The sequence below is a fragment of the Atractosteus spatula genome, chromosome 21 (genome assembly GCF_055471065.1).
Source record: "Atractosteus spatula isolate fAtrSpa1 chromosome 21, fAtrSpa1.hap1, whole genome shotgun sequence".
In the NCBI taxonomy this organism is placed as follows: domain Eukaryota; kingdom Metazoa; phylum Chordata; class Actinopteri; order Semionotiformes; family Lepisosteidae; genus Atractosteus; species Atractosteus spatula.
Window position 1 is genome coordinate 7276465 of NC_142726.1, and position 23695 is coordinate 7300159.

General features: G+C 38.3%; 1 protein-coding gene and 1 non-coding gene across 2 annotated transcripts; both read left to right on the top strand.

Annotated features, from left to right (window-relative positions):
• Positions 1 to 478: 478 nt before the first annotated feature.
• Positions 479 to 5558, top strand: rpl13 (ribosomal protein L13). Its single transcript, XM_088939088.1, has 6 exons — positions 479 to 614; positions 1415 to 1531; positions 2117 to 2258; positions 2823 to 2996; positions 4905 to 4961; positions 5351 to 5558. The coding sequence occupies exons 2-6, from the start codon at positions 1428 to 1430 to the stop codon at positions 5507 to 5509; spliced, it is 636 nt and encodes a 211-aa protein (XP_088795214.1). The 5' UTR covers positions 479 to 614; positions 1415 to 1427; the 3' UTR covers positions 5510 to 5558.
• On the top strand, positions 1881 to 1963 carry LOC148817124 (small nucleolar RNA MBII-202). Its single transcript, XR_016094632.1, has one exon. It is a non-coding gene; the product is annotated as a small nucleolar RNA MBII-202 (small nucleolar RNA).
• Positions 5559 to 23695: the final 18137 nt, after the last annotated feature.

The following is a 23695-nucleotide window of genomic DNA, read 5'->3' on the forward strand; positions in this document are numbered from 1 at the left end:
TTATGTACCTCACCCATACAGGTATCATTATTGATTTTGTAACTATGTTTTAGATCAGTGCATCCCAAACAGTTATATTTGTAGATTGTGTGATTTTTAAAATTAAATTCAACTAATTGAATACTGTAAGGAAACCCTGGTAATTTAATCCAAATTCACATTATACCGTGAATACCTTAGTTAAAGTATTAACCGTATTGCTTTGAAATGGAACTGCCTTAAATGTGATTAGAATGAAAAATCCACGATTCGTGTGGAGGATATAATCTGTACCTCAATCGTTAAATATGTCAACTTTATTAAATTACAGAATTATTGTATTTTATCGGGAAGGAAAAGTTGGGGAAAGGTTTACACTCTGTACAGAGTTCTGAATCACAACCACTTAACTTAAAAAGTCGGGAATCCGAATGATCAGAGCAAAACAAATGAATACATCAATATCATAGAAAGCAGACATATTTGTAGGAAAAAATGAAGCCACACTTGCACTTATTCGAATACTTCCGGTTCACTACCACAATGTCTGCACCTTATTGGCTGGCCTTGAAAATATCCCACAATTCTCAGCACCTCTACTTCCTTTTTCCTTTCGGCCATTTTCGTCTTGGACGGTACGTGTAAATGGGGTTCAGACTTTGCTTGAAAAATCTTAATCAATCCTTAGTTTTGTAATAAACCTTTCGCTCCAGAAGGCTAAAATAGATAGACGGTTATCTGACGGTTGTAAATATGTGAATATTGTTTGTCGGCGCGTGGATAGCAATCCGTGTGGCTAAAACTTTTGGTGCGGATCCCATCTCCTTTCTAAGCATTCTCCGAGACAACCATGCTTGTCTGTTTTATTAAACGTTTTTAGTACTCGCACCGCAACGATTTAAGATTTTTTTAGCTTTTGAGTCGTAAGCTAACTTGTTTAAAGAGAAAGTCGTGACAAGTAGGAGCATCCGGTGCTTTATTCGTTATGTGTTAAACTGCAACGATTGTGCCTGTTTATGTGTCCTTTTACCGTTAGATATAGTAAGAAAACATCTTGTTCACCATGGGGGGTAAAAAGTTTCTGTTCTGCTGTGCTGTACTTCTTGTACACTGTAGTCTACAGCTGACGAGTTCATAAAAGGTCTAGTACGATACCAAAATGAATCCTTGATATGTAGGTTGTGGTGAATTTCTGGTCCCTCTTCGATTTGATTAGAAGAGGCAATAGAATCATTGAAGTTGAATTAGAGTGTTAGGATTGGTAGGAGTTATGTCCGTTTACATTTAATGCAGCCTTTGCAAAGCGAATGAATTCTGTTTTGACAAGTAGTCCAGTGAAAAAGGAAATGCTCTATGTCGGTGTGATACTACCTACGGCGAGGGTGCTTAAAGGATAAGTGGGATTGACCATTTTTCCCCTTTCTGTGAAATAAAGGAAATAAGTAACCATGGCCCCCAGTCGGAATGGCATGATTCTGAACCCTCACTTTCACAAAGACTGGCAGAAGAGAGTCCGCACCTGGTTCAACCAGCCTGCCAGGAAGTCCCGCAGGTACGTATCCCTTCGCTTAATGAAGTCCTCTCTTACAGGGAATAAAGAACTGCAGGGTATTCACATGTTTTTTTGCATTATGGCTCTCAAAGAATACGATGTAAATATAAACCCAAGTCCATCCTTGGTCCTAGAGAGCCCTAGTCTGGCTGGTTAATGTGCATCTCGTTAGTCATCTGTTTTTAAAGAACTAAATTGTTTTCAGTTGCTGGTGATTTGTGAAAGTAACTTAAAATCATTTGGGAAATTCACTCCATAAAGACTAGAGATGCCTTAGTTGAGCATAGTATTATGGAGGGTGGTTGTAGACTAATTACGGTGACCCTCAGGTTTGTGAACCCCAGTCACGTGATGATAAATCTCCGGAATCTCTGTAATTGCATTGATGATTCCTCTTGAACCCTTTTGATCTGATGACTCCGGGCCTGAAACAAACCTGAGAGAATGTAGCGTGAAGTGCGCATTAATAACTCACTAAATGCCCTCACATGTAAAGCTTGCTGTGTTCATGGGTCCCAGGGATGCATAGTGAAGAGGTGCATTTAATAAGCACAGTCTAACCATCCAGCTCCTTCCCCTTTCCAGACGAAGGGCCCGTCAGGCTAAGGCTCGTCGGATTGCTCCTCGCCCCGCGGCTGGACCCCTGCGACCTGCGGTGAGGTGTCCCACGATACGGTACCACACCAAAGTGCGTGCTGGCCGGGGGTTCACCCTGGAGGAGCTGAAGGTATGCCCTTTCCCCCGTGTTGTCCTGCTCCGGCTGTCTGTTCCCTGTGCTCGGTGTGAGGGTGGAAAAGATGCTGTCAGAGCTTATGTTTTGTTTTGCAGTGGTTCACAACTCTTGAAGGGAGATTTTTGTAAATACTTAAATCCTCTGCAAGAGCCAATGTGCCATTTTTTAATGACGGTGTTTTTCATGGCGACACTATGCGAAGAAGGAGTTTTCTTTGGTTGTTGCTTTAATTATGTTTTGAGTAGGTAATTTGAGACAGAAGTTGAATAAGTTTTTGCTTTCCTCTTAATGATTACGCTAGCTCCTAGAGCAGCCAGGAGGAGCATGTAATGGTTCAGCAGATTAAATGCAGGTCTGACTCCTGGCAGATGCAGGGATGGATCCTTTACACTTAATCTGCACATGTTGAAGAGAGGCCTTTTTTTTCTTGCTGTCACCGCTTGGCTGAACCCAAACGTTGTCCTGAAAGCGTGTTATCACATCAAAAAAGCCAACCCCATGCTGTTCTCTTCTGTCCTTGTAAAGACTAACGTCATGCCACTCTGCAATGTCTTTCAGGCAGCTGGTATCCACAAAAAGACGGCCCGCACTATTGGCATCTCTGTTGACCCCCGCCGCCGCAACAGATCAACAGAGTCCCTGCAGGCCAATGTGCAGCGGCTGAAGGAGTACCGCTCCAAACTCATCCTGTTCCCCAGGAAGGCCTCTGCCCCCAGGAAAGGAGACAGCACTGTAAGTTACCTGCATCATATCGGAGCGGACTAGAGCGCTGGAAGAACTTGTGTAGAGCTGGGGGTGAGGTGGCAGTAGACTGCACTTGTGACGTTGACCAGTAGGACTGCACTCAGTGCTCTGAAGCTGTATGTCGTTTGTAAGACTGTTTCAGAGAAGCTTCTTGAATCAGACCCACCTGATTGCATATCATGTCATGATCCATCCCCACTAGTCGGTTTTGAAGTGAACTTGATTTGGGTGTTTAAATGAAAATCACATTTGTTAGTTTAACAGAGGATGGGCCCAGCACTTTTGACACTCGCAGGTGTCAGATTCAAGAGGCAAGGTGAGAGCATCAACGAGCTGGATTGCACAGTACACAATCGGAAATTCAAGGAGACAACATCCTGCTCTTCCTGCCAGGGTCTGTGGATCCTGCATTGGTCTTCCACAAACGCAAATTCAGTTAATAACACCACCGTTCTCGATCATGAGAGATAGCCTGTAAAATGAAGCTAAACAACTCAATTGTCATCCTCTTTAAGGAGCCTTTATTATATGAATGGGAAGTCTGCTCCACAACTTTGTGTAAAGAAACATTTCCTTTTTTTATGTCCTAAAACGATTTAATTTCTAAACGTGTCCCTCATTTCACTACTAGTGTGACGTACTGTGCTGGGTTGACCCTATGTGTACCCCTTAAAACTACATGAATCAGATCTCTTTTCTTGTTAGTTTCTGTAGCCTTTCTACCTGACGGTCTTGAAACCAGGAGTCATCCTTCACTGAATTCTCAATCTTACTGTTGCGTCTTAAAGCTGGTCATCCATGTATTTCAATTCCACGCTTTGTGTTCTGTAGCGAAGTATTGTATGTTTTGTTTCCTCATGTCCTGATGAGGACAATCTTATCTGATCACCTGATCCCTTCACTGCAGTTTTCCTTCAGCATTGAATCAACCATGCAATGCTCTTTAAGTGTGTGTACTGTGGATTACCTTACTCTTTTCAAAGTTAAATTAGGTCTCCTGTTGAATATTGCATTTCCTGGCTGCAGCTTCCTATTTCCAACTCCCCCTATGTTGTCTACAGATTTTTGCAGGTTGCTTGCTACCATAACCTAAATGGTTTCTATAGATAAGGGTGAGCTATTGGCATGCATCTGTTATGGTGTGATGATCATTATTTCTTGATGAGATAACTTTACCAGTAACAATTAAGACTGGTCTGTTTCATACCCCAATTATGAACTGGTATTATAGGAACCTCTAATTTCCCAGTGAGTTGATCATCAGGCAAGGTGCACCCTTAACTGCACTCTGGGTCCTTCTGGCTCTCCTTGAGAGAGTGAAGGTCTTTAAAGACTGAAGGGTTATAAAAGGAACTTGTTACATTGTTCTAAACATTTATATGAGAAAACAAAAGCATAAAAACCTTGTAATCTTGACTGCTTATATGTGGTTATAAATGCCCTTATGTCTGCCTTCCTTAAAGTGAAACTGCTGCAGGTTTGGACAAGTTTACTAATCAAGAGATAAAATAACAAATGATCTGGGGATAGCATTTCTTCTCTGCTCCTCCAGGTGACCCCTTTTTTCTGGTGGGGAAAAAAAACTTTTGCAGAGACAGATTCAGGATTAAGTAGGTTTGAACAGTAATCAGTAAACATGAAAACAAGGTTCTCATCTTGTTCTCTACATCCTTCCTGCTTGTTCAGTATTAAGTTGCTCCTTAGTGGAAATAAGATCCAACCACAAAGTAAAGTACATTTTTGAATTGGTCGGAATTGAGTGGGCTTGGGTTTTTTTTCAGATGTTTGTCAGGCAGTGTATTTATTTTAATTAAAAGGCTCTGCTTTTGAGATGCGTTTCCGAATGCTGGCAACAATGCAAACTCATATTTGGAATACATATTTTTTTCCCTCCAGGCTGAAGAGATCAAGATGGCCACACAGCTCACTGGGCCTGTTATGCCAATCAGAAGTGTAAGTTAAAGAGACTTCCTCTGTAAGATTTACATTTTTAGGTTTAGGAAAGACAAACCTGCTTAAGAAAGCAAGTGTACGTGTGTGTGTGCTTCTTGGGTTAAGAGGTAGCATGTTTCCCTGTGGTCATTTGATGTCATGAGTGAATTAAATGTGACATCTTTTGGAATGCTTTTCCATGTTGGAGTGCTTGGTATCAGTTTTGTAATTCCAGGTAGCTTATAATGCTAGGGTACAGTTTTTATTGCAGTGAATCAGACCTTGATTGTACAGGTTGTATACTGTTGAAAGTTATAAGCAGATGACCCTCAGAATTGAGTTTTCCTGACGTTAGACCTGAGAGTTCTGGTTGTGAAGTTGGCAGCTCCTGACTTTGTTCTGCGTTACAGGTGTATAAGAAAGAGAAGGCCCGGGTGATCTCCGAGGACGAGAAGAACTTCAAGGCGTTTGCCAGTCTGCGCATGGCCCGTGCCAATGCTCGTCTCTTTGGCATCCGCGCCAAGAGGGCAAAGGAAGCTGCAGAGCAGGATGTGGATAAGAAGAAATGAGCAGTAGTTTCTATGGAACTTTCAATAAAAAGCACCAACAGTTAAATAATGCCTTGTGTGCGAGCGTTCATTTCTCTTGAGGATCAGCATCTTTTGGTGGTTTCAGAGGGATTGTGGTTCGGTAGCTCAAATGTTTCACATAACTGCCCTTTTTGCAAATTTTCTTGCAAAATTTCTGAATAGCCCTGAAGTCCAAATTTAACTTTGTGGAGTTATTTGATGCATATCACTCAAACATCTGTGATATCTTCACATTTTTTAAACAAATTGCGTTGTATCTTTGTTCATGGTGCTGATTCTGTGGCAGGAAGGCTGTTAGCGCTGAATTATATCTATGAAGGACTTGTATGTATGGCTAACAGGATACATTTTATCTGTTTTGAGGCATTCCAATTTTTGATCTTGACTTCTTAAAGGTATTAAGGCTCAAGAGTTTTGTTTTGATCTGTTAGTAATTTACAATACTTCAATACATTCCTTCAGTTTTACACTTGATTTGGAGGTGGTGCAAGCGCACTTGAAGTGCTGTCTTTCAACAGTAGGTGGCAGCAGCAGCATGTTCAATGTATTGTAGCAGGGTATTCTATAGGAGCGTCTTGACGGTTGACAGGTAGTGCTGTGTGAAGCTCCTAGTGTTTCATTGAACGTTGTGTTAATATGGCAGAAAAGTGCAGCTGTGTTTGATTGTTTCCTTGCATGGAGAAAAATAATGAGCATCTCTTGAGTTGTATTTTAGGATTAGTGTGGGAGATATGGAAGGGTGTAGACCTTAAAATGCTGAAAGTATTAAGGATCTGGCTTGAAGTAAAATTACACCAGATTTCTTGAATCTAATAAAGCTTGTGTTAGAATCTTCAGAATAATGTGTAATAGTCTGAGCTTCATATCTGGGAGATGTTTCTCAGTACTGTACTGGATGGGCGGGGGTAAAAGCACCATTGTGCTGAAATATACCCATGAATATCTCGCCTTGCACTGCAGGAAAAGAACTTGTGTGTTAACACTGCATGATAAGTAGACCTTGGAACTCTATTTAAAGAAATGCAACTGCTCATGATGATGTCTGAAGGTTTAACATCTCATCTTCCTTGATCCACTATTCTTAGCTTTCTCTTCATTACAAAAGAGTGGAGGAAGCACTTTTTTTTGTGAAAAGAGAGAAACGAGTTCAAAGAAGCTAGCATAGCCAGGCTGTTCTGGCTCAGTGTTGACATCTGTAGCATCTTTTACACCGGCCTCCTGTTTTTTTTTCCCTGGAAAAAAATGGAATGGAGATTATTAACAGGCAGCATCTGAACATTTTGTGCCGAGTCACATGGTGCATGTGATGTGGTTTTCAATTAGCTGTAGCTATGAGTGGCGGACTGCTGAGTGGCAGCCTTGACATTCTCAGATCACCACGGCAACAGGAGAGTATTCCACTTTGACAAGTTAATGTCAGGGTGCTATGAGCTCTGCCAGGAGTAGAGCCGTTGCAGGTTCCAGAAGTTGACAAACTTACTGTATGTCAGTGTGGCGCTCAGCTGAGGAGGATGACCGTCCACCGTGTAAAAATGGAGGGACTGCTGAAAAGGTTCACATAGGTTCAGAATGGGGGTCACAGACGTCTTGGTTAGAATGGCTGCCTTGCGGATCTGGGTTCAATTCTGGACCTGGGGTAAAATCTATGTGGAGTTTGCATGTTCTCCCCATGTTCATGTGGGTTTTCTCTCATCCCCCGTTTTTCTCCCACAGTCCAAACACCGACTGGTATGTTAACCGGCCTCTCGGAAAACTGGCTGTGGTGCGAATGTGTGCTTGACTACGTGTCTCTGTCTGCCCTGCGATGGACTGGCATCCCGTCCTGGGTGTACCCCACCTTGTGCCCATGGCTTGTCAGGATAAGCTCCAGCTCCCCTGTGACCCTGGATGGGATGACGTTGCCAGGAAATGGATGGCTTGGTACTTTCAAAATGCTGAAATGATGAGCACCTCTGGCAGAGGGGTCTCGCCAACCTTGCTTGAGGAGATAGCTAACGCTGCGCAACACGGTTTGTTCAGTAGGAATGCGTTAGCAGGAAAGCCTGATTGAACAGTTTGATTCCAATCTTGTTTAGTCTATTGCTGGCCTTTTCCTGGCTGATGTCCATCGTGTGGAAATTGCTGAATTTGGCTGAATTGATAAAGAGGTAAAACTGAGGTTATGGAAGGGGGTGATTTGGTGCACCTTAATCGTGTGATTCCCATAGACAGAGGCATCTTTGAGAGAAGCGTGAGATCAACACTGATTTAAACAATTAGGAGGAATTTCAGAAACCACAGCGTTCCTTATTAATAGTGCCTCCGAGTCTTTACCTTGTTGAAAATTCAGTGAAAGCTTGTAATAACACAGGATAAGGTCAAAAAATAGGAAAGAGAGGTTGATTGGTTTGACTGATGTGAAACATCATCAGAAGAAAAACAGCTCTTTTACTTGTTTATGCTGCTCCTACCTTTTTTACATGGCTTATAGTTAAGAGTCAAACTAACCTCCAGAAGAATTCCACGAGGCAGAGAATGAACAAATCAACTAATTTGTAAGACGGGAGGGCGACTTGGTTCAATTATAAAGCTTTTAAGAAAAGAAAACAGATGAGGATTTTATTTTCTTCTTAAAATATCCGAAATATTACGTTTTTAATGATATGCAAGAAAATCTGTGACTGTCCATCTAGCATTTTATGTGTGTTTCATAGAAGATCCAGAACATTTCTAGGTTTTAAGATGAAGAACAAGACAGCACAAATAACTTTCATATGAGGTCTCATTACTGCCTCACTTGTGAAACTTAGTTGCATTTCTTAGCCTGATTGTTAGCATTCATGCATAATTTTAAGATGATGAAATAATTTAAATAGATGAGAAATGTTTTTGATTATTAGTAAGTGACTTGTCACTTTAAAACTAGAGGCTGTTTTAAGTGTTTTTCAAGTAATCTCCATACCTGTTGATAGGTATTTACCGTGTATGGAAGCTACATAACATCTTTGTTGACAGATGCTTGACATTAATCTGCCAAGCCTATAGTATTCATCCCTTCAGCTTTGTATAATTTCTCCAGCTGTCAGGGTCTGTAGCAGAAAACAGGTCATCTCTCCATAGACAAAGAGTGAAATGGGTACCTTTCATTTAAAAAAAAAAAACTTCATGGCAGACCCAGTATAAGATGTCAATTCTTTCCGTCTTTCACTCTCCTGCCTCTTGAGAAGATCAAACAAGAGTGACTTCACCTTAAGGTTTGGCCTCTGTGCTCTTTTTATAATTGGAACCCCTTTCTGACTTTTTTTCTTTTTCTAAGAGATATGTTAATGAATATACAGTATAAACAGACAAATTCCCATTAGGGTCTTTCTTTACATGTTACAGCAGCAGATGGCCGGACGCCTGACTAACAGCCTTGAGTCACCTCCTGTGAAAAGCCCAGAAATACTGTCCCAGTCTGTCTGCATTATGACACCGAGATACAGGTAGCTAACAATGATCCATCCAGCTACAGCAAATATGGAGGACTAAAGCTCAATGCCAAGGAAAAGAACAGAAAATGTATACCCCAATTCCACTAATTTCAGAATTAGGTATTCATCAGGAATATTATCCCTTACATCACTGATGACAGACTCTAAATTAAATGAGCTCATTTCATACCTAAATGACAGAGCCAAGAGACCCTGCATGTTCAAATTGTAGGTACATCATAAAAAGGTTTGTGTGCTCTGAAAGACTTAAATGAAGAATGATGAAGCATGGTCTTTCCATGCACCAGCAATAATTTTGACGCTTTTTAAAAGAAAAATATCATATCACTGCCATTTGCTAGATGAGGTAAACCACCAGAAAATGTATGATCTGATGCTGTAATAAATACAGTGGAAGCTGATTTGACTGTTCTGAAAAGTTAAAAAGGGAACTCTGTACTGTACAACATAAGCATTGTGCAATCAAAGATGCGGAAAATGTACCTTTCATTGCTTTACTCCATCCCTGGTTGCTTGCAGAATATAGAATGTAAACTACAGGGCAAATCTAAATGCTGCGAATCAACACAAGCTATCCAACCTGGAGAATGGAGGAGGAGTACTAAATCACACAGAAAGAGAAAACCACTGAAACTTTATACTGTGCAATCTAATCCTTTGTTGCAATACATCCACTGATGTGATAAAGTACCATTACTCACACTAACAACCCAATCCACTTTGATTACAATTACTGTCAATAGACATCATAAAGCACTTGTACAGTGATTAACTAACTGTGTACTAACACAGAAGACTTACAGCCCACTTAAGCTCCAAGTGATAAATTTAAGGCACTTACAGCAGATGTAAAACAAAGTCGGTACAAATGCATCTTCTTGTGCTATGCAAAATGAACAAAGTAACTGGCAAATAGAAGAAATAATCAGAAAACATTTAGAAACCCTTAGGATTCAAAGGGTCTCAAACTTTATAATTCGAATTACAGGAATGCTGTATACAAATCTGAAATATACCCAACACACACAAATAAAAACAAAAAATGAACTTGGGAAAGTTTCATCTTTTCTATTTTTATTATGGCTTAATTCTGGTTTCTTTGTTGCACTAATTGTATTCTTTTAATTTTGAGTCTTCTTTCACTCAGCTTAGAAAGGAAGATTTAATCTCTCATGAGAAAAATGGGCTGTGACATCATGTCCTTTAAATATATCAGCACTGTCAGTGGATACCTTAAATGAATTTAATAAGCTAAAGAATGCCTTGAAACACAGAATGTGTTTTTCAATATTCAATGTGCTGATGGCTGAGATTTTTAAGCTATAATTAGCTTTCTTATTGTGAGGCAGAGAGAGGGGCTTTTAGAGAAAGTCATCAACCAATAAGAAAAAACCTGTAAAAACAAGCTGATTGAGTAACTGGCACTCATAGTGAATGAAATTCCACATGGGTGGAAAAGGGCTGACAGGATAGGCTCAAAATTGGATTGGCCACAGGCCTGGGCTAAAGGAATGATGTATAAAAACAGCCAGGAGGAAAAAAAGTTTGTCTGGATCTAGGCTCCAGCCTGAGGGGAAGAAGGGTAGAGTGAGGGCTCAGTAGCAATGTTTGAGTTAGTTTACAGCTGTGCAGGACTCTGTGAGCAAAGGCAGCCTGGGAAGATACAACGTAGGTGATACTGAGGGGCACTACAAGCCTGGAGGTCTCGATAGCATGAGTGCAGTCCCAGAGGGAGAGAGTGTGAAGTATTAGGAAAAAACAACCTGGCTGCTGCTGTGTCAGTAATATACAGTAAGCGGTGATTGTTGAAGATAGAGATGTCCCTGGCCAAACAGGATCGACCAGTTTAGTTAGGAATGACAAGAGTGAATGAGTGAGTAGTTGTTGTAGTGATTTGGTAAAACAGTGTGAAAGTGGGTGATATAGAGTGAGTCAGTAGATTAGTGAAGATATGGAGATAGCTAATTGAGTGGAGGCCTGAGACAAACAACAAATAAGACTGTGAGGGCTTTCCTGGAAGGAGACCAATGGACAATATAGGAGCCTGGAGGGGTTCTGCCTGCAAAATTGAATGACAGGCCACTAACAATATGGACAATTCAGATGACTTGCTGGTTTATACTACAGGTACATTTAATTGTTTTTGATTTAGTTAGGTTATCGCAGTTACTGATGTATGATAATCAAATTCAAATCATGCCAAAAACATTTAATAAACATCTAAAATCCATGTACTACTATATCTGGATAGTGCCTTTCTTTTGATGCTTAGTGTATAGGTTCAATTATCTAGATAATCATATTATCCAATAAGTAATTTGAATGTGAACAAGGAAAATGTCTGAAATCCTCTCAGCTAGTGGTAGTTTAAGTACTACAATTTTCTAATTTTCCTGTCTCTTTGTTTCTTGGCATGTGTAGCAAAATAAAAAAAAAAACGACCTAATTTTCAGAAATCCCACCTCTAGCTACAGTGTATCTCTACTGACATACAAACCAAATACAGAATGAAGGTTAAGAGGAATGAAAAAAAAAACAAAGAAACAGAGCAAATATCATTGTCCAAGATATTTTTAGATATTTTCCAGATTTAAATAAAAACAAGGATTTGCTGTATATGGACTTTGATTCTTAACTGATTTAGGGTTATGTTTGAAATTGTCTTTTACACATTCTGTGATATACATGGAAAATAGGGTGTAAGACGTTTTGTGTATAATTGTATAATTTTATATATTTATGGAATTATGACTGTAGAATTATTGTGCAGTTATTGTTTGTAAAACCATTTTGAACTGTAGAGGGTTGGTTACAAAGCAATTTTTGTACATTTTAAAAATCCACTTTATAAAGGCAATCTATTGATTGTATGAATAGATAATATCACATTTATTATTGTGGTGATCATTTTCAAGGTAGAGTTACAGCAAATAAGATTTAACTTTTGTTCATGGATAGGTGAAAGCTTTGATTAAAAAAGAAGTGGATAAAAGTCGATAATTGACTGTTCCTTTTGGTAATCTCTTGCCCAATAAAGCAGCACTATTCTACCAAGTTAAATTTTTTTAAGGTTAGAGATGGGAGAATAAACTAAGAAAGCAGATTGACTTCAAAATACATGTTCATAGATTGAAGTAAACAGAATCCTGACTGGAACTCATTATTCTTATTATGTAAATATTACCCAACCCCTGGAGAAAATGATAAAAGTTAATAAAAGAGACAAAATGTTGGACCCGTTTCTACGAGGAAACAACTACAAAACAGGATATTAATTGGTTATTCTCCTTCATATAATGAGTTTTGTGCAGAACTCCCCTTCCTTTAATTTCAGCAGGCTTTTCTGTCATTTCTTAGGGTTGCAAAAATAATAGAGTTACTTTCTTTTTTGTAGGTGGTAATATTAAATAATGCATTATGCCCTTGGCTTTTTTTTTTTACCCAAGAAAAAAGCTTATACCATTGCCTGAAGTATGTATGTTGTTTTCAAAATGCCCACAGGACCCAAAACAGAGTTTGGGTTATTTTATTTAAGTTTATTATAATCTGATGTTTTGTACATTGTTATTTTATTAAGTGGCTATAATCTGTATTTTTAAATTCAGGGTGTAGCAGATGCTGTTGAGTGCCGTTTTCCTTAAAGTTAAAAAAGCGTCGCCTAATTTTTAAGGGCATACAAGTTGATGACATTACCACTACGCCAAGAAGGCATAGGGTATCTAGAGTTATATATAATAATATTTTTGCTTGGTTTAGCTGAGTAGTTAATGTTAGAAATGAAGTTATTTGAGAATGGAAATGAGACACAGTGTCCAGTGGCTTGAGAAATTTTCAAAATTTCAAAGAATCTGGTATGAAAACATGCCTAAGGATACATTTCACACTAAGGAACTCTTTTTTATTTGCGCACCAATAAGCTAAGCAAATGTTGAGGTGCATTAGGGCTGTGATGAGAGATTTTTGAGTTTGAAAACATAGTAAAATAAAGGGCAGTGTTGACCAGCCATGGCAGTCAGGGTTAAAACTGAAGTGTTACGTTGATGGCATTAGTCACCTTTTGAATGGAACATTTTGAGATGGGAAGGTGTAGTTTAGGTGTATGACACAAAAATAGAGTGAGAATTTGATTGACTAAAATCATATGATCAAAAAACACACAATTTTCTTGCCACCTGACATGGTTTGTCTTTCCATAACTCTCAGGACATGCAATGAAACACTTCCTTCTTTGGATACGGCTGCGTGAAAGATTTTGTATGAACTGTCAAGCCCAATGCTGATGTTCTCTTTTTGACTGTGCCACAACACAGGAAAAACATTATTCTCTCGTGGGATTAAAAGGCACTAGTGTAGAGTTTTCAAACTGCCACAGTGAACTTAAAATAAAGCCCTTGTTCATTTTTCCCTTATCTATTTAAATAAGAAAGACTTGTGGAGAATGCAATAGGAAATGTATTATTTTAAAGAGTGGAGTTAGGTTGGGCTGTTGAGTTGAACGTCAAGCTGGTCGTTCTTTATTGCTATTTTCCTTATCTTGACCTGGCTGGTGCTAGCCAATGACAATACAAATGTGCAACAATGTGAGTTTTTCTTGTGTTCTCTGAGTTTCAGTGAAAAACCTGAACATGAAATCTACTAACACACTTCCAGACAGCTGCCAGACAGAGCTGTACGTCTTCATGCTTTTAAAAATAGAACATCGGAGATGGGAAGAAATTGAGTGACGGCTCCTGGGAATTGCCTAATTGTAGAAAGTTGCATGGTTTAGACAGTAGGCTTCTGCCCATTTTCAGTACTGTATTTACACTGATCATCCAGAGAAACGGATCACTTATAAATGCAACGACTTCAACAGGTTATCAGAAAAATCGTTTTTGTTGCAGATGCACTGACAGACACGACACGGGTAAATTCATTATGCCGATTAAAATCTTTCATCAACAGGCCTGATCAACAGAAGGTGTGCTGTGAACGTTATGAGGCAGCAGCAGGAGAATAGTGAGACGGGGAGGTGTCAGACGAGCAGCGTGAGGACGTGTGTTGTCCTCGAGGAATATTGTAACAACAGGATGAGCCTGCAGGAAGGGCAGCAGGGGAGGTCTCGGCACTTGATCCACGTACGCAATGCTGCCACCAGTCACTACAGGTCAAGTTTTGCAACTAGACATTCCTGCTCCGACTGTCACATACTGTAGCTAATTTCCCCATGATTTTGGTGAGGTGTCTTATAGAAACTTACAGTCTCTCCGAACATGGTCTACCATTGACTTAGCTGTAACATCCTGCAAGGTTAGGAACTGCAGGCTGTTTTTCTGATGACAAGGAGCAGATCGGTTTCTTCCTGTGTCTTTATTTAAGTCACCTCCGGTAGCGTGCAGTGAGGTTCTGGCACGTCTGTGTCCTTCAGTCTCTTTGGTTTCTGTAACGAACAGTTCTTTCCGGACCCTATGCGGACGACACAATCCGAAGAAGTGGGAAACACTAGGAAAAAAGTCATGCAGGAATACGGGGCTGAAAACAGGGGGGGCGTGTCCATAGTGCGCTGGTGCACGGGGGAGGTGTGGCCGAGGCAAACAATCCAAACGTAATCCATAGAGGGAATCCAAAAACGCAAGAAAGTCCATAGCCAGGAGATCCATCCAAACAAGGAATTAAAAACACGAACCGGGTCGGAACAGGAACAGGAACAGGAACAGGAACAGGAACAGGAACAGGAACAGGAACAGAGGTTAAAACCTTAACGGGACCAGGCGCTTCCAGGTCCCGGACTCGCACGGTGCGGAAACCAGATGCAGAGCCAGGATGAACGTCAGCGCCTGGCTTTAAAGGTGGGCTGGGAACAGGGGTCAGGTGCACAGAATTAAGTCTGAAGTGAAAGGGCTGGAGCACCCTTAAGGAGGGGGGACTATAGTCGTGACAGTTTCTATTTGTGAAAGGCCCTTTTGAGTGCAACCCACAACTGACACACGACTTCAAGAGCCTCTACGTAGTTCTGGCGGTTGCAGTTGCACTTTCGAAGAGCAGAATGTTATTCTAAATTTGTTTTTCTGGCACGTTTTTTTTTAAACATGAAATTGTGAAGAAAAGTGACACTTGTGTTTCCTGTGTGCAGTGCAGTACTCTGATTACAGTAAAGTAAATTTTAAGTTTTTTCAAACAAGGCATACTATTCATTCTGTAACCCATTTTATTATGTGATTTTGGAAAGAATGAAAAAATCTGGAGGCCACTGCACGTATTGTTCAAGACTACTGGGGCCTTTGCTTAACTTGTTCCAAAAAGGAATTTAAAGTGACCATTATGTTAAAAATGCCATCTTTACACAGCTTTTTGAGAAAGTCACTAAACTATGTATTGGCCAACGAAACAATGTATTTACTAAATTATGTGATAGCCAAGAAAAAAAAATGAATTAAGCAAGTTACTTCAAATTATATCAAATTACAAAGTGTCAGCTCACAGAATGATCTCAAGAATGATCCCAAAATGAAAATGACTCACCAGATGATCCCAAGTCCATGGATGTATGTGTGATACAGGTACCCAAAACTGTGTTTTTGCTTTTTAAGAAAGATATGCCATTTTCCACCTGGAGTCTCTTTACAAATTCCCACCCTGCTCTGTGTCTTGTTTCCCTTCCTGGTAACTCTGCCTTACCTCTTCTTAATGAGGGCACTCAAAGACCTCAGGCTTTATTAATCAGGACTGTTCTTTGTCATATTTTAATGAAGATAAATGCATCCTTATCAGAAGGAGCTCTACAGTGAAAAATAGACTCGTCATCTGAAAAAGACCTTTCTATTCTTGGAATATCTATCTAGCAATTTCCAGGATGGGATTTGTTCAAATATTGAAGGAAGATGACAGCAAAGTTGGTCTTCCAAAAGAAACTCCTTGTTGCTTGTTGTCCTATAGGGAAGGTTCCTAATCTTTGAGATACAGAGGAGATCTGAGTTGGAAATGCTTGTTTCTATTGATTTTCTGTGACAGATCGAGAGGCAATATTTTTTTTCCCGATCAGGGAATGATTAAAACGTGGTGAAAGAGTTAAATAAGAATCAAACAAAGAGGAAGTTTTAGTTATAGCAATGGATAAATTTAAAAGGATTATGCATACCCTGTTGTGTTTGAGTTGTGATGGAAACTGTCGTAGACAGGCCTGGGCTCAATCAGACCACTGTACAGATAGACCTGTTTGCCAAGTGTGTTTGGATGAAAGACTATGTGGCTGGATATAACACTAGACCTGCATTGTATATGGTTGTTGTATATTCTGCTTGTTTGATTCAGCCCAGTTGGTAATAACCAAACCGTTGACTGGGGCATTCATCGTATTTACAAAGCGACATAACATTATTCTTAGATTGTTTCTCTCTCTGATGTAGTTAAAGAGATTTTAAAGCTAGTGTGACTTTCGAGTTAAGAATGGCCAATAATTCAGCCTCTCAGCCTGTAGTGTTGGTCTTTTTCTTTTACCTTTTCCTTTTACCTTTTCTTTTTGTTTTGTTATGATCGCTATCTGACTACCCTGAGACAGCTGAACAGTTAAAGCTCTGATTGGCCTTGAATCAAATTCAGCCTCCACCAGAACGAACTGCTCACTTAGGGCCTTTCTTTGTGTTTGCTGCTAGTGACAGACTGTTCTGACTATCCAGGAAAGATACAGCTGGACAGTTTGCAGAACATCCTTTGGGAAGAGCATGGGGGCTTTCTGTAGAGCTTCTGCCATATTCCTCCTCCCTCCTGCCTGAGCTTCTTTCCTATATTGGCATTTTCTGGATTCCACTCTTAAATCTCTTGGCCACAGAGCAGAGAGACTTGGGATGAATGAAGCAGAGGCTAAAGAGAAAGTCTCTTTTATTCCTGTGAAGTCTGACAAGAGTCGTGCTTGTGAGAGGGAATTACATTTCTACATTTTTGTGGAGAGTTATTAATGCCTACACATTTTTTGTAGTGCAGTTTAGCAGGGGTTTCAACATAGATTTTGCAAATCATAGGCAAATGGCATTTTTATAAACAGCAACACATGACTGTCTACAGGTGCAGTTATAATTTATAATGCTGAAAACATACATGACTCGGATTCAGCTGTTTTTCTTTACTAATTTTTTATTTCTATATTTTATTTATAAATATAATATATAAAGAGTTTAAATGTATAAGGTGTCTAAATGTTACAAACTGGAATATGTTTGTAACATTCTCAGAAAATCTCAGAAAATAGTTATTGAGAGATCAAGAAAGTAAATTTCCTGCTTTTATGGTTATGGATGCATTGAGAGGATAAGAGCTCTGCAAAATGAATAATTAAAATCTTTAGCTCAAATATGATTGGACCAAGCATGTTGACTATGAGAAACACATCTCATCATTACAGTAACGAGTTCTTAACCCCAAATAATAGACCCCTAAATTACTATGACCTCTTCTTAATGAATTGTCTATGTCTATGAATCAGCAAATACTTACAGTACTGTTGCTTCCTTGCAAAAGAGAAGCTTTAATATGTAGCGAAAAAAAAGAGTCATTTCAGAAATGCCCTTTAAACATAAGAGATTAAGGATTTCTGTTACAGTAATGATACTGTGATGATAATGTTTTCCTGGCTTGAATAAATATGTTCCCGGGGACAAATTAATTTTTCAAAATACTCTTGAATGTTGTTTGTTTCTTTTATCCCATGTGGCAGTGAGAACCCGCTCAGTAAATGATTAGATTATATTGTCTCGTTGGCATTTCATATGCATTATGTGCGCCTGTGAAGACAGTTCAAAGGCACTGAAAGTCAAAAATCAGTGAGGAATGTCTTGTAATTCTATCTTTGTTTGGAATATTACAGCTCCAGAATTAAGAAGTGAAGCTGTGGGAAGTGTTAAAAATCAAACCCATAAATAACACAAAATTTGAAGATTTTTGTGTATGCACATTTAAAGACAGACTTTTTAAAATTAAAAGAGATTGAAGATATTTAAAGGCAGAAAAGAGTTCTTACATTTATGACATTTATGCAAAGATAATTAGTTAATTACTTGTCTATTAATTAGAGCAATGGCAGTTGTATAAGGCCAGCTGTGGATGTGACAGTAGGCATAAACCCAGTTCAGTAAATATGGTTATAGTGTAAGAAAGTGTATGGTACTATATGGTAGGCTTCTACATGGATTGCTAACTCACCAGTCAGTTTTAATTTTTTAACTATGAGTCAAATAGAAGTTCTTTTAATCAGAGACTCTGAGCTCTTCAAGAAGATGACAAGTCAGACCAAAGTTACAAGGGACCCATGGGAGATATACTGCATCTGTTCTGGTATCGTGGTTCAAAGTGCTTCTGATTTATTCTCTCTTAATTGTGATTTATCTCACCGTCAAAAACATTTCTGTCATAGTCTACCTTCATTCGTTTTGTCGAAGCCATCACCATCATTTACCACAGTCCTCTTGATAATTTTCACAATATTTATGGATTGTTATATTATATTCTTCCTTTCCTTATGTTGCTGGAGGATAACGTTAATTTCCATGTGTCCCCGTAACTCTTCTGGAATCCTGTACACAATGTGCCCCCACACTGCTTCACTTACCCCCTGTGGCAACGGCTTCAAACGAAACAGTTGCCAAATCTGTGAAGAGGCTGCTAATTATTGGGGGGGAAAAAGATGACATTTCAAATAGATTAATTTAAAATAAAATAAAAAAATCCTTTAAAAATGTACCCTCTGGGTAAACTCGTTAAAACTGTACATAAATTAAGTTTAAGAAGTTTTTTTCCTGCTATCAGCAAAAAAAAAAAGTAGTGAATAGTCAAACACTCAACTTCTTCATACGACATCTTGCACTCGAAAGATTATGGAATTGTTTAATTTTGAAGCTTCAAATGTAATTGTGGGAAAGAAACAAAGACCTCCTGTATTTAATTTCTTCTAATAAATATGTGATTTATTTAGAGGTGTTTTTGCCTGAAGAAGAACATAATGATTCCAAATTTAAGGAGGCCATTTATGGCTATCAAGCCTTTTCGTAGTAAGTATCTAAGGATCTCACCCAGCTCTTTTTTTTTTAAAATGCCAGTTTTAAGTTTGGACAACATGGCTGGATAGTTTTTTCCATAATCCCACCATCAATACCCCCTAACAACAGAACATCTATATTATTAAAATAAAACTAGTGAGTGGCACTGAATGAAAAAATAATAACATTTGTCATATTCTTTTTTACAAATAAAAGAAAGAAAGTTTCATTCCTTACATACAGTAGATCTTGTTTTAGAGGTTACCAATGAACAAACATACACTCATTGAAAACCCAATTCAAAGCAATAAATATTACTAGGACAAAGCATTTGTCATATGCAGTATAGGGCTTGTAAGCAAGGTATTAATATACTTCTTCCAAACACATGTGACTCTCTTTAGAAATCTGGAATGACAGGGTGCTGACTACAATGAAAGCCAGTGTTTGCAGTGCCAAAAATAATGAGTTAAGAAAAGTTTTGAGAAAGACAATAAGATCAAATCTACATTTACATAGACTCAGCCAGAAATTGCATGTCTTATCAACATCTGTGAAATATAAAATAGAGAATTTTAATTACAGCTTAAAATAATGAAAAACATAATACTTTGTAAAGCTGCCTGATAGTGCATAAAATCCTTAAGTAACAAATAAAAAATAAATGGACAGAGTTTAATTAAGACCTTTGGGTGCAATGTAAAACTCAGCCTAATTAACAGCAAGCAGAACTGAAAATGTATTCCAGGAGACAAGCAGTTTATATCAATTTTCAAGCCATTGAAGCTCCTGACAGATGCTGGTTAAATAGTAGGGGCAATTAGCAGGTTTGGTTTATCAATGAGAGAGTAATTATTCCAGTTACAATTAACAGAGGTCTCTGAATGAAAGCATTCTAAGCAGCATAAAATAAAGCAATACTTACGACAATACTTAGAACATTTTAGCATGAAATACTTTCATTCACAGTTGAGGTGTGATTTTATATGTTACGGCTAAAGAGGGATCATAAAATGAAGGAATCATAAAAAAATACATTTTAATTCAGTTTGCGTCATATCAAAATAAAAGGGAGAGGGATCCCTTTTAACCAGACCAGACAATACCTCGCTAAATACTGAAGTGAACATACCTGATCTTATTTATTTGTAATCACAACCAGCCTTCTCCTTCTATAGAACCAAGTTAATGCTGACTGTATCTCACTCAATGTGAAGGTCTGGTATCTGTGGTGCATGTTAAACAGACACAATTTAAATTTAACTCTATGTATACAATAGTTTATCTAATCTGAAGTATAATCAAAGATGGAAGTTTTCTTCATTGTGAGTCATTTGCTCAAATTGCTGGGAAATGTTTAAGGAATAGAAACTTAAACTACTGTAAATGCCATTGCTAAAAATTAAGCACTTTAAATAGAATGTAGATGTTGCTGTCTTCTGATACAAAAAAAGGTATTTGGCCATCATTATAGCCTTTGTTTTAACGTGCATTTTCTGTTGTTAATATTTTACCAGGCTATATAACAGGGCAAGCACAGAAAATGTCAGCTGAATCAATTCAGGTTTGGCAATAGTTCATTTTCAATTTAAATGGAGCATACAGGTTGGTAGGATGATAAAGCATTTCTGTAATCTGGCCATTAGTCAGAATATCACTGCCGGCCTACCTGCCTGCTTTTACCTTCTTCCCACACTCTCCTCTTATTTTCTCACAGTGACGTCTGTGATCTCAAATGCAGCTACAAAGCATTGATTTAAATTAAAAAAGCATCACACATACTGTAGACACTGGTCAGGAACCAGGAACAGCAGGAACTCTGTTCTAATACCTTCCTATTCTTCAGTTTTGATCATCTGGGAATTAGAAACCGAGAATGGTATTTTCAGTGTCAGCCTTTATGTCATTTCTATAATAACATAGAAAATTAGTGGCCATACCTGCCCAACTGAAAGATAACCTAAAAGTGAAGGAAATGCATAGAGGGAATGAAATAACTTTCTCTTCACTCATTTTACGTGTTGTAAAATAAACTTCTGCTGTTCTGTAAATACAGAAAACATAAAAAATAAGCAAAATACAGAACATTCATTCAAATCATGCTGCTATCCTGTTTAATATTTATACTCAGATAAGCCAATTAAGAACAAGTTTGCATTTATGATAACAACGTGAAGATCCCTGTATACAGACAGGAATTTAAATAAAATACCTTGCCCAAGGGTACAACAGCAGCATCCCACCTAGGATTTGAACCCACAACCCTTTGATAGGGAGGCAAGCACCCAGATGACTAGTTAATGTGGCTGCTTTCAGTGATGTGTTCACTATTGCTTTATTTTTTTTTGTCTGCCGAATGAGACATCTGCCAGCCTCAGGGAATAACGGTGTTGCAGAAAAAGCTTTTCTTCTAAAACCTAATGAGCGTAATAACACGTTGCATCACGCCTCAGTAGTGTTTTCTTTTTAGCCAGATTGTTGTTCCAGGCTTGACAGTTTCTTCTCCGGACGGTGACGAAGCAGCCCTCACTGCCCTCTGAGAAAACGGTATTGAGTAGTCAATGCTCCTTGTGAAAGTCATGAAAGTGACAACCATTTAAGAGCAGGCAGCAGTGTGGAAGACGGTTTTGATACAGGATGACAAAGGCATGTGTTAAATTTATCAGCTTCAAATGTCATTCTTTCTTTCCCTCTGAAACCCTTTTCAAAGCATGCCTACCCCCACAAACTCTCAAACCTCCACCAGTTGTGTTCTATTAATATATGCATTATATAGTTACAGACAGAAATTTCCATATCCTCACATAAGCTACTCAAAATAAAAAGTGCAGTGTTGACATAAAGGATCTGAATAAAGCAATATCAACATTTGAATGGACAGGAAAAAAAAAACAAAAATCAAATACAAGACTTTGCAGTTCCCCAGGGATTACGGTGGATGTGCCTTGCCGAATCTGAAATACTATACCTGGGCAATACAAGCAAGAATCCTCCAGCAGTGGATTCATGCACCATCAGACTCCACCAGGGTGGATATGGAGGCTGAACTCAGTAAACCAGCTTCTCTTGTAAACCTCTTAGGCAGGAAGATGACTAATGTACCCCCACTTGCTAAAAAGAACCCTTTAATAATAAATGTACTGAGAACATGGATCAAGATAACTAAATTCTTAAGTTATCATCCCTCTCTTTATATGCTATCTTCACTTGTGGGCAACCCGGACCTACCTCCTGAAAAGACAGGCTCCCACATTACTAATTGGCAAAAGCAAGTATACATAGAATGTTTGACTTATTTGAAGGAGGTGTATTTAAATCATTCGAGCGTCAATGTTTACATTGATCAGAAGCTTCCATAACATGAACCCAGCAATGCAAGGTTACAGTTTTACACCTTGATACAATCTTTCAGAAGTGTTAAGTACTTAAAACATAATCTATTGCATTTACAAGTTGCTTGTGGAAGTGGTTACTTTTTTTAAATAATCTGAAGTTGGGGAAATATTTCAATGTGTTACTTACAGTAATTACACACACATAACATAGACACAGACACTGATGGCTGATCCCTCCTACAAGTAACTTCTAATAGAGTACTTTTTAAAAGTAACTTTTGACAATATTTGTTTTCATTTATTAATCAATATTCAATATTATATAATTAAGTCATATATATGTGTATGTATAATATGTGTTAAGGAGGAAGTGCTGATTGTGGGAGACTTTAATTTTTTTTCACAGACAGAAAAAACATCACAAGGAATGTCAGTACTGTGATCACAATGTGGTATATTTTTCAGCATACTTAGAAATTGCAGATGTAGAAGAAAAGACTAAAACGAATGAGACAGAGAGCAGGGGAAATATAACACAAAAGGATAGATGTAGAAACAGAAGAGACCAGTTGGCAACATTTAAAAAATATTCACAACGGCAGAAAGATTAATAGCTGAAAATTGTGATTTTTCTTTCTTTCTACTTCTTCATTCTAAATACATTCTGCTTGAAGCACAGAATAGATTCATCCCTAGAGTAAATTCAAAGGGCTGGAGAATAGTGGTCAAAATCGTTTAAAAATCAATAAAGAAAGTATAAGCAGAAGGAAAGCATTTTATAAAATGATTAGAAAGAACATCATTGAGTTAAGGTAATGGAGGACTGTACATTCAATTGCAATCACTGGTAAAAGAATATTAGGAAGATCGAGAGATAGAAAAGAATATTGCAATGGAGGCTACAGCAAAAGACAATATGTTTTTCAGTATTTTAACAAAAAACTCTAAAGGATTAAATAATGTGTCTCACAGATAATAACAGGAAACATTTAGACAATAAAAGGGAAATAGCTATGACATTAAAAGTCATTTTCACTCTGGAGTTTCCCCCCAAAAATCTTTCAGACCGAGCAAAAACATTCTCTATTAAAGTTAGTTGCTTATGCAGATGTTACTTTTATTAGAATCACATAAGATGTTACATGGTATTCTACAAATTGTACCAAAGGAAATGACAATTTTTTCATAGACTTTAAACAAAACTATTCCAACAGTCACTCAAGATAGGGCCAATACTAGCTGATAAGAAAATTGCTAATGTATTTTTCTACGAATTCTAGTGCATATTGAGGATTTAGAAAAGGCAACAGCAGAAGATGTAGGTGATCACTGTAGGTGATACTGTATGGT

Bases quoted from the DNA above. Each gene is read 5' to 3' on its own strand.
- rpl13 (XM_088939088.1), top strand. From the start codon at position 1,428: ATGGCCCCCAGTCGGAATGGCATGATTCTGAACCCTCACTTTCACAAA. The intron at 2,259-2,822 runs GTATGCCCTTTC...AATGTCTTTCAG, and splicing joins TCACCCTGGAGGAGCTGAAG to GCAGCTGGTATCCACAAAAA. The intron at 4,962-5,350 runs GTAAGTTAAAGA...TCTGCGTTACAG, and splicing joins CTGTTATGCCAATCAGAAGT to GTGTATAAGAAAGAGAAGGC.